The sequence below is a fragment of the Pteropus vampyrus genome, unplaced genomic scaffold (assembly GCF_000151845.1).
Source record: "Pteropus vampyrus isolate Shadow unplaced genomic scaffold, Pvam_2.0 Scaffold135, whole genome shotgun sequence".
Lineage (NCBI taxonomy): Eukaryota > Metazoa > Chordata > Mammalia > Chiroptera > Pteropodidae > Pteropus > Pteropus vampyrus.
In genome coordinates, this window is record NW_011888916.1 from 3,981,204 (window position 1) to 3,992,656 (window position 11,453).

At 50.0% G+C, this 11,453-nt stretch overlaps 1 protein-coding gene across 1 annotated transcript in view; it reads left to right on the plus strand.

Annotated features, from left to right (window-relative positions):
- Positions 1 to 10,724, plus strand: part of SLC5A9 (solute carrier family 5 member 9) — a 21,024-nt gene extending 10,300 nt beyond the window's left edge. Inside the window, exons 11-14 of the mRNA XM_011367663.1 lie at positions 2,443 to 2,611; positions 4,125 to 4,340; positions 7,220 to 7,379; positions 10,458 to 10,724. Coding sequence (XP_011365965.1) covers positions 2,443 to 2,611; positions 4,125 to 4,340; positions 7,220 to 7,379; positions 10,458 to 10,666 — 754 coding nt within the window. The 3' untranslated portion in view covers positions 10,667 to 10,724. The remainder of the gene's footprint in view (positions 1 to 2,442; positions 2,612 to 4,124; positions 4,341 to 7,219; positions 7,380 to 10,457) is intronic.
- Positions 10,725 to 11,453: the final 729 nt, after the last annotated feature.

Genomic DNA, 11,453 nt, shown 5'->3' on the forward strand with positions numbered 1-11,453 from the left:
AGATCACGCAGCTAGTTATTTGCAGAACCAGGAAACAAATCTAAGCTTTCTGCTGCCCAGGCCAGGGCTCGGCTTGGCACCAATGTCAATGAAAAAGGTACAAAACACTGAAAATTATGAACAGTCACACCGTCCCCACCAGTAACCCATTAACCAAGTGTCTACAAGCTCCAAAACCCAGACTGAGACGTCAAGCTGCAGAGGACCATGAAGATCGCCCAACCTCACACCCTTAGTGGTGTAGCTGAGGAAATGGGCTCAGGGAGGACAGATGGCTCACTCTAGGCGGAGGCAGAGCCTGGCCAGAGCTAAGCCTCCGGTTCCCTGGATTCCTTATCTGTGCGGGTTGGGAACCTCATTCAATACCTTCCTCATCCCATCCCCATCCCAGACTCCTGACTCTGCTGGGTGCTGCAGCCCCCATGCCTCCCGGCAGAGCCAGCCTTAACAGCCCGTCATCCATGGAGACCCCATCTCTCCCCAGGTCTGCGGGGCCTGATGATCGCCGTGTTCATGGCCGCCCTCATGAGCTCACTCACCTCCATCTTCAACAGCAGCAGCACCCTGTTCGCCATTGACGTGTGGCAGCGCTTCCGCAGGAAGGCGACGGAGCAGGAGCTGATGGTGGTGGGCAGGTGAGCTGGCCCGTCCTTCCAGGCGCCCGCTCCCGTGGGCAGGCCCCCTCTCCCTTCTCCTCCCTGCCCTTGGTTGCCTGGGGGAGATGTGGCTGGGTCTGGGCACTGGACTGGTAGTCAGAGCTCCCGGTTCCAGCACCAACTTCCTACGTGACTTCAGGTAAGTCCCTCCCCAGCTCTGGACCGCTTCCCCCTCTCCGGAATAAGGAAGAAAAAAAAAATTTCTTCTCTTCCTGTTCAATTTTCTCTTGGAATAGATCAACAGGGTCAATGAGAGAAGCTGACGAGGAAATGAAAGGTGAACTGTATAAGTGGGAGGAAGTGAGCAAGCCGCTCGCTCCCAAGGTCTTTCAGACCAGCTCTGGCTTTTTTCCAGGGTAGCAGAAAGGTTATTAATTGATTTCATCGGTCTCACCCTGAGCATCCACCTTGCATCATGCCTTTGTGCTGGGGCCCTGCCCTGAAGGTGTGCACAATTTAATGAGAAAGGCAGAGACATAGGTAATGCAGTGAGGGGCCTGCATCGATGGAGTTGTTCACAGGAAGTTTGTCTCTAAAGGATGCAGAGCCTTGAATGCCGAGCTAAAGAATTTGAACTTTATCTTGTAGGTATCGGTTTTACGCTTTTCAAAGTATAACTTGGTGGCTAGTTTTTCTTTTTCTCCCTAAGCTGGGGCTTTGTAGTTTACATAGGATTAAGGGGTCCTTTCTGAAATCTTTGCTTCATCATTTAAGGCTCTATAACTAAGTTTTCTGGACTAATATGTTCATTCTCTCCTTTAGGTAGATGGTGCTTGCGTTTAGAAAACCTGCTCTTTTCCCTATCCCTGTCTTTGCATGCACCATTCCTTCCACCATGATGCTTTCTGCTCACATTGCCTAATGGATTCCCACAGCCTGCTCATCGGTACCCCAGCCGGACAACACACAAAGACTATTGAAGGACCTGAGTGGAGGACACATTGTGCAAAGAGGCAGGGATGAGCCGCAGGGAGGCCACTTGAGTAGCTGCTGCTCTAGCGGGGCCAGAGAGATAAATGGGAGGAAAAAGAGAGGTCAGGACAGGTGTGCAGAGATATTTCTAGAGGAATGTCCTTTGAAAACTGCACACTCAATTGCCAGGTGCCTATTTACTGCTGCCTATTTCATTGATCAGTGGGGGTTTGGTGCCATCTTCTGGCCATATGCATTATTGCACACAACACATCAAAGCAAAGTTTTTCATCAACTTGGTCATACATCTGCAAAATTACACAAAGAGAGTGCTTTGGGGACTTGGGCCTGAGCCAAGATCGGTTGAGCGGGAGTCAGGAGATGAAGTTGGAGTCTATTCTATGCACTAAATAGCAACATAAGGGGGAGAGAGTTAGAGCTGGAGAAACCCAGCGAAGGGAGAAGTCCCTAGAGGCCAGAGCCATCCTGGAGGAGCAGGGTGTCCAACACGAGGTTTGAGTGTGAAAGAGAAGGAAAGACATTCCAAGCAAAGATCAGAGGCCACTTACTGAGGTGGGTGGGGCAGGGTGAAAGGTATGGATTTCTCCCCGAAGAGCAAGTGGCTACATGACCCCCAAAGCTCCCAGTTCAAAACTTCTGGGTCTCTTAGGTTCAGGAATTCTGATATTCTGGGGTTTTAAGAGTCTAAATTTCTGAAATCTCACCATTTGGGATTCTGGTCTCCTAACATTCTCTGATTCAGCGACCATACATTCCCTTTCATCTCCCTTCCTGGTTCCTGAGCATCTCCTTCACCCTGCCCCATGCCTGCCACCCTGAGCTCTCCTCACAGTGTCCTGTGCCCTCCTGGCAGAGTGTTCGTGGTGTTCCTGGTCATCATCAGCATCCTCTGGATCCCCATCATCCAAAGCTCCAACAGCGGGCAGCTGTTCGACTACATCCAGTCTGTCACCAGCTACCTGGCCCCACCTGTCACCGCCCTCTTCCTGCTGGCCATCTTCTGCAAGAGGGTCACAGAGCCTGTGAGTACAGAAGCCCACTGTCTCTTCCATGTCACCACAGGGTCAGGAAAGCTGGTCTGATCATAGCCTGGCCTCTCTCTGTGACCTTGGAAAAACCGGCTGCCCCTCCAGGCTTCCCTCTTCCCACCCACAGCATCGGGTCTAGATTCACTCATTCACTCAACAAACATCAATCCCATTATGAAGGCTCTAGGATGCCATGATTTACAAGGTTCACATAGGTGTGCCATCACTGGGCCAGCCAGGAGAAAAGATGATTTGATAAGCAATAATAAGAAAGTATAATGGCTACTAGGAGAGTAAAGGACAGAAGCATCTAACCTATGGGACTCTTAGGAAGGGATCAGGGAAGCCATGAAGTGACATCTGAGCTGAGACCCAAAGGATTAGTAGGAGAGGAAAGGGAAGCGTTATGTGTGAAAGCCCAAGACAAACTAGAAGATCTCTAGGGTCTGTTTCATCTATAACACTATAAGGTTTTATATGTAGGAAAAATAATAGCAATGATGACGATGGACAAAGTGTGAACTTACATGGTATTCATGACACTGCACTGAAATCTAACAGAAGACTAGGAGGAGCTAAAGGTACCAAGGCTATAACTTTGGTTACTCTGTAGACTGTAACCTTGGTTACTCCCCAGGACAGTCTAGACAAGGTCCAGATCTGCTGGCCGTACCTTCAGGAGGTAAGGGATGTCATGGACAGAATTGCACAAGAGCCACGTGAGAGCTCGAGGTAATGGCAAAGGAGATCGCAGAAGCCCCTCTCCCAGTGGAACAGGAAGCAGGATGCCCGCCGGGGCCTCCTGTTCGCAGGGTCTGACCTTCTGCTGACAAACACGGTGCCCAGCAGGAAGCAGGACTCTGGATGTTTCTGCTCATTTCAGGGTTTTTGAAATCGAGATTAACATCTTATTTATGAAAGTACAAGTTATCTGACTCTTACATATAGGGAACAGTATGGGTTAGGAATGAACCGTGCTATAAAGAAGAGATGGGAGATGCCAGAGCTTTTATTTAAAAAATAAATAAATAAATAAAGACAAAAGCTGGAGGGAAATAGAAGCAACGAAAGGAAGATGTCGCTACTGATTTCTGATTTATAACAGAAAGCTCAGAAAAAGGATCCGGGTGTTCCCTGCCATTTACAGAATCATATTCCATTCTAGTTGAATATTAAGCATCTATATTTAGTACTTATTAATGTGTCCTATCATTGCACATGAGAAAACTTTGAGTCAGGGAGGTCAAGTCACCATCTCAGTTATTCTGGAATGGAGCCAGGATCCAGATCCTCATTTGTCGGTCTCTGGAGCCTGTGCTTTTTCCCATACTCAACTCTGATCGCCTCCAAGTGAAGATAAAGCCTCAGCATTAAGGGGGAACTCACTCAGAAGGACTTGCAAACACTGTAACCGACCAGTGGGAGAGAGACTTGGGCCAGAGTGACTTTTAGCCTCCTAGGGCCTCCCACCCGGGTCTCATACCTGCCCACTGCCCTCTCTCCACAGGGAGCCTTCTGGGGCCTGCTGTTCGGCCTGGTGGTGGGGCTTCTGCGCATGGCCCTGGAGTTCTCGTACCCAGCCCCCGCCTGTGGGGAGGTGGACTGGAGGCCGGCCATCCTGAAGAACTTTCACTACCTCTACTTTGCACTTGTCCTCTGTGGGCTCACTGCCATTGTCATTGTCGCTGTCAGCCTCTGCACAACCCCCATCCCTGAGGAAAAGGCAAGTGGAATGCTCATGCTGAACCCCCACCCCCCAAATTGCCCCCTGCTCCCCCACCCCCAGCACCTAGAATTCTACCACTGAGTTTTACTCCTTTGGGTTATGGTCTCACCTGTTGCCATACAGATGTCCTGGGTTATTAATTCTCAACTGCAAAGTCATTCATTCAATTGGAAAATTACTCAGTGAGCTCCTACTGTGTGCCAGGCCCCATGCTGGGGTCACAAATATGAATGGTCCTGCCAGAGACTGTCCATGAGGGGAGACAGATACCCACACAACGGAAACGCAGGCGGATCAAGCTCGAGGGGCAGGCTGAGCACAGAAGGAGTCACCCCTGGGTGCCGGGGATGGCCCTTAACAGGGCGACTTTAGGCCGGACCTAGAAGAATGGTCAGGGATGTGTTGGCTGGGCAAGAATCAGTATGTGAAAAGAGAAACAGAGTCTGCCAGAGTAAGAGCTCAGGTGGGAGTCCTCACCTCTCGTGCTGAGGGACTTACCGGTCCTCGGACATGAGACCAGTCTTTCTAAACTGTTTTTCTTTAGAGCTCGTCTCAGTCTGCTAGGGCTGCCATGACAAAGTGCCACAGACGGGGTGGTTAGACAACAGAAACATATGTTCTCACGATTCCAGAGGCCGGAAGTCTGAGATCAAGGTGCCTGCACGGCGGTTTCCTCCAAGGCCTCTCACCATGACTTGTAGATGGCTGTCTCCTCCTCCTTGCCTTCCCCCTGTGCCTGTCTGTGTCCTCATCACCTCTTCTTACAAGGACACCAGTCATATGGGATAAAGGCCACGCTAATCACCTTATTCAACCTTAATGACCTCTTCAAAGACTCTCTCCCCAAACACAGTCACGTTCTGAAGTACTGGGGTTAGGACTTCAATACGTGAATTGGGGAGGAGGACCACAATTTAGCCCGTAGCAGAGCCCATGCCAGACGCTGGGCCCTGAAACTCTGGGTAGAAATCACTGTTAACACCCCTTACCTGTATGGTGCTTTAGAGTTTGCATCGCTTTATATATACCCTTGGTGTCACCCATCCCTACAAACAAGCGGAAACGATCTCCCCCACTGCTCGAACCTTCGGCTTCCTCCGTTGTGTGCTGTCTCGCTCCTGCACTGAAGTGTTCCCCAGTTCAGAATCCCTCCCCAGATCCTGTTCTCCTCCAGTTAATGCCTCTCCCCTCATCACCCCTCAAAAACAACTTTCTCAAAGCATGGTCTCCATTCCTAGCCTTCACATCTTGTCAGCTTTTCAACCCACTGCCGTCTGGCTGGCGTCCCCATTTTCCTGCTAAAATCGCTCTTGCCACAAACCTTTTTGCTAAAAATCAATGGTCAATTCCCCGTCTTTATCTGAAGTAAATTCTGAGGAGAACCAGACCCCGCTGATCACTTCCTACTGAAGCCCTCTCGTCTGCTCCCATCCATGACATATTTCCTTTGAGTCTTTTTTTCCCTATCCTTCTGATCACTCTTCTGCCTTCTTCATGGGGTTATTGTTCCGTAGGGATCCACCTGTGACCTATAGCCTTTCTCACCCCACAATGTCCTTGAGTTATCTTATCCAAACCCATGAATTCAACAAACTTCTACGTAAAGATGAAACCCAATTCTCTATTTCAAGCCCAAACCCCTCTCCCAAGATTCAAACCCAAATCCAGTTGCCTCCTGGTGACTTAGAGAAACACTATGCATATACTACTAGTGACACACAGCATAAACATAAAGTAAAGGTTACTGAGAGATATTTACTAGCACGGCAGCAGCCCAGGCTCTCGTGATCCCCCAGAGAGGCACAGCTGGATGCCCTGTGTGAAGTGCCCCATCTGTAGGAAGGTGAGGCAGGCCAGGGGTGCCTGGTTCAGTATGTAACAAAGAGCTGCCTGGCCAGAGAAAGAGCTTTGTTGGAAAGGAGATGGTTCAGAGCTCCATTAGTCACGGTTGGGCCCGACTGACATCAGCCAGAGAACTTGCCGTATTCTCTTCAGAGCCATCAAAAAGGGAGAAGCAAGAAAGCCACCAGAGCTGTCCAGGGCATGTAGGTTTACTGCTCTCCTGGACATCTCCGCTTGCAGGTTCTACAGAATCTTCAAGCTCATCATATTTCTGTATATAGATGAACGCTTGTTCTCTCTCTTTCTTTCTTTCTTTCTTTCTTTCTCCCTCTCCCCTCTCCACCCCGTCACACAAATTCATTCCTTTTCCTGCCCAATCTGTCTCTGTGAGACACAGGTGCACCGCTACCCACCTGATGGTCCAAGACAGGGACCTGAGAGCGGAGCTTCCACTTCCCTCCCCCTCTCCTGGCTCATTCAATCAGTTGTCTGTCCGCCTGGAGACCTTAGTTCTTAACCTCCCACAGGACGGCTCCCTCCTGTTACCTCGAGCGCTCTTTATTTTTTGCTTCCTTGCAACAGCCTCCAGGCTGGGTCCCTTCAATTCATTTCAAAGGATCTTTCTAGATCTCAGGTCTTAAGAGTCTCTTCCCTGTGCCTAAAGCCTGCAGTGACTCTCCACTGAGCTGTTTTTTTTTTTTTTTTTTTTTTTTTTTTTTTTTTTTTTTTAAATATCAATTCCTCAGCCCTTTGTCATGGGGCATCTGCCTCCCTGCCCAGCTTCTTTACTCCCAGCCTAGGAGGTCAGGGCTGTGCCTGACTCGGTGTGTTTTCCAGCATTCAGCGTGTGCTCAGGGAGTGCAGGTTTTCAAAGGAAGTGGTCAGACGAAGAGCCAGGCCTCCCGCCCCCACCCTGGGCTTACTCCTGGCGCTCCTCACTGCTACCACGGCCTCCCGTAATGAGCCTCTCTTTTTCTATGGCCCGACTTCCCTCCAAAGGGAACTGAGAAAGATAGCATTTTCTTTTCCTCCAGCTTGCTCGCCTGACGTGGTGGACACGGAACTGCCCCCTCTCGGAGCTGGAGAAGGAGGCCTATGAGGGCACACCAGGGACGCTGGACATGCCATCTGGGGAGCACCCTGCTGGAGGCGGAGGGGCAGAGAACCCCTGCCAGGGCGGGGAGCAGAGCGGAGGTAGGCTGAGGGTATGCTGGGGATGTGCATCACAGAGGAGTGGCGGGGACAGACACCAGGTCTTGGGTCCCCAAAGACCCGATTTGGGAATCATTAAGGATGGGGTCTCTGAGGGAGTCCAAAAAACATTACCCCTCTTTCCTTCCCATGTGGCTATTAAACTATTTGAGAAATAAGACAAACGAGTGAGGCCGATGAGAGCCAAAATATTGCCCTCATTACTGGTAAAATATAGGTGGAAAGATTGAGTTTATATCCACGAGGAGGTGCTCTTCCCAATACTGAACCCCAGCATTAGACAGAGGGACCTATCGGTCACTGACCCTTGTGAGCACCACACTGCCAAGGCAGAGGTGGGGACTGAGCCAGGCATGCCCTCTCCATCCTCCCAAATCCACCAAGGGAAGTCCCTTCACCTCCCCAGGGCTCACTGAGTCTAAGAACAGAAAGTCAAAGGACACAGATCGAGTTCCCGCCACACAGAGGAAGCATCGGGCATGGTAAAGAAATATCCCTCACACACACTTTATTATTTACTTATTTTCCATTGGGCTTAACAATTCTGCCTACAGTCATACAGAAGTGTGGTTGTCTCTCATGAGACAAGAGCAGCCATGCGTCCGTAGAGTGCTATGCATCTTCATAAGTCTCCCCGAGACCACCGCCACTCCTATGGGGAGCCTCCTTGAGCTGTTGACAGGCTGTATAAATTTCACCTCCTGGAGATCCTGAAATGTGTTAAAATAGCACACGAATTAAATTTATTCAAAGGCCACATGGCGTCTAAATTTGAAAATTGGTACGAGGTATAATGTAGCCATTTTCGACATAATGCAGCTATAACCTTCCTGTAGTGTGATTAAACAACAACGTTAAAATATTCTGATATAATGACATCATAGAGATTTCCCAAAGCATAAAATTCCCAAGGAAAACTTAAAGTCAAAAAATTAAATCAATTCGCAAATTAAAGCCCCAAATCGATTTCTCTTGCTCTTGTGAGTTAAAAAGTTAACGAAATTTAGGTCCTAAATTTACTTCCTGCCTCAGGTAGAGGGAGCCCCCGTTCCTGAGTAGAGTTGGGGTAATTTGGGTAGCTGTCTTCTTCCATTGGTTTGGATGGAGTTCCACCGAGGGCCTCAAAAAGTGTCTTAGCTTCATCCCCAGCGTCTGGTGTGCCAGACTTTTAATAATTCCAGCAAGTTTAAGAGCATCGATAAGGTTATCAAAGCACCAGTTGTGGACCCACATGACTGGCAGCATGGCACCCCCCAGCTCTAACGCCTTTGCCAGGTTCTAGGGACCCTGTGCTTCCCCCGAGGCCTGAGAAGCCTCCCACCCTTCTGGAAGACGTTCACCTTTGCTTAGGGCCCTGAGTCTGGAGAAACAGCCACTTGCCTAGAGGTAATTACATGGGTTCCAGAATAGGAGCTCCACCAATATCTAGGACTCAAAGCTTCTTGACGAAGTCGCACAGGTAAAAGCCAGTGGTCTGCTATAAAAAAAAACTATCCATAATGGGGAATTTAGTCCTTTACAAACTCCCAAGGTCAGAACCCAGATAGGCTTACTTCAGAAGCACCACCAAAACTCAAAGTCACCCACCCTAGTCTAATCATTTGCCCCAATTTTGCAAAATGTAACTTTTTACTTCTTATCTGAGTTTTGTGGTCCATGCATGAGATGTTGGGGTCTCAAAACTGCTTCTCCCCTCATCATTGCAAAGACCAGGTCCTGGCCCAACAAACCGTATGGCATGGAAGAAACAATTTGAGAGCACAAGCTCTTTGCAGGTGAGACAGCTACCAAGCGAGAGGAAAGTGGAAGGGAAGAAGCTGTGAAGATAGCTCTCAAGGGAAAGGAGAGAGGGCACAGCTTCTACTCTCCACGGCCGAACCAGGACTAGACAGACTTGCACGATCATGGTCACGGGCAGCCCTCGCTGGTGGCCCCCATGCCCAAAGGCAGAGCCTGCCCTTGGAGAAGCAGAGAAATACCAAATCCTTGTGAGTGGCTTGCTCTCAAAAGGGACGAAGGAGACACTGAGTCAGTGGAGAGGTTCAATGAGAGAGATTCCCCCAACCACCAGGAGGAGTGAAAGGCAGGGAGAGGCAAGCGCTGTCCTTGGCGAGAGCTCCTTCCCTGCCAAAGGGAACGTAGGAAATGAGGAAGAAGCGCCCGCCTCTCAAGGCTGCAGGCGGGAGAAGCCTCGACTGTGTTGCACTCAGGTTAAAAAGCAAAATGGTAGTACAATTTTGAGTCCTAAAAAAGGAAAGTTAAAAATAAATTTAAGGACAACAGAGTAGATCTGAAAGAAGTATATACATCCCAGGTTGTAGATAGGTTTAGATTTATTGAGTCATTGCTCACCAATAACTACCCAAGTGACTCAAAAGACAGTGTTAGGACCGGCCTGTAAAATGATAAAACAGTGTAATCCAAGAGCCAAATTCATGTTATGGCTCTTGGTGCAGCTCTGCATCTATGTGACCTAAAGCAAGGCCCTTTCTTCCTCTGAGCCTTTTTCCCCCTGCAGAACAGGGCAAACTCCATTGACTTATTTGGGTGAGAAGGATCTTGCAGCTCAGAAAAGCTGAGTGAGCAATTTGCATAGGGCCTCAGTCCGGTGATGGCAGAGCTGGCCCTGGAATGTGGCTTCCATCTCAGTGCCCTTCTCCACAGCAATGTGGCAGTCTGTCTGGTTCAACTGCTGCCTCCTTCCTGAGTGAGATAATGCCCCCCACCCACACACCCCACATCCTCATGTAGGGTGTGTGTCCTGAATTTGAACAAACTGCACTATCCTCGCCCCTTAACACACCACCTGCCCTGCAACAGTGAGATGCTTCTGCTCAATGACTGTTCGGATGCCGAGACCAGGGTCAGAGCTCAGTGCAGAGTCCCATCTCGGCAGAAAGGGCTAAGCCGATGGTTCCATGTCCCACCTCTTCCCGTGCACCTGATTCCTTTGGTTTCTCACCATCTCTCTCCATCCCCTTCTCTCTCTCATCACTCCCCTTTCCAATCTTGTCTTCCCTCCCTTCTGCTTTCCTTCCCCTTCTGGCTTTTGTCCCTCAGCCCCACGCAGGTCCTGGAGAAAGCTCCTCTGGGGCTGGTTCTGTGGGTTCTCTGGGGGCGTGGAGCAAGCCCTGAGCCCAGCAGAGAAGGCTGCACTGGAGCAGAAGCTGACCAGCATTGAGGAGAAGCCACTCTGGAGACGTGTCTGCAACATCAATGCTGTCCTCCTGCTGGCCATCAATGTCTTCCTCTGGGGCTATTTCGCATGACTCCGCAGACCTGGCTTCTGCCGAGACAGACGAAACACAGCCCAAGCCCGGCCAGCCACAGAAACAAGATTTCCTCCCATCTTGCTGTCCAAACTGGAGACCAGAGAGGCTCAGACTGCAAGAGCACCTGAAGAGCCCCGAGTCCAGCTGCACACTTGACCAGTGGAGAAAGGAGGCCCAGAGAGAGCACTGGGTCTGCGCAGGGCCACACAGCAGGACTTGCACTGGCCTCCTGATTTCAGCTCTTTCCATTACATTGCCTTAAAATCCTACCTCAAAAGCACTGTTTCCACCTTCTTGGTGAGTCTACTCAGGAGCATTTACTCAACTTGTGTCTTAAGGGTAAAAAGTAAAGAATACAAGAAAAGGGAGGGCAAGAACGTTGCAGAGATCCACGTGCATCTTCGCTCACCCATATCCCTTCCTTTTCCCCCTTCTCCTTGCCCCACCGCTCTAGTTCCCAATCCCCAGTCATGTATTTCTAGCAGGCATCTACCCAGAAGGACCTTATACTTCCACTGGCTGCTCCATGTGGTGGCCGTCAGACCCAAAGGAGTGAGGGACCAGGGTGACAGACAGTGTTCCGGGCAGAGAGTACTGGGGTAAGGGACTCCTCGGCACTTCTCAGATTCTGCCTCTTCCTACTCTGTCATCCAAACACGTGAGACGTCTCCATGGGCTTGAGGAACTGAGAGTCCAGTTGGAGAGATGTGACTTGTTGAAAACAAGGGAATTGAGACAGGCTCCTCTGCGCTTAGGAATAAGCCCTGCAGAGGGCCAGTGTGGA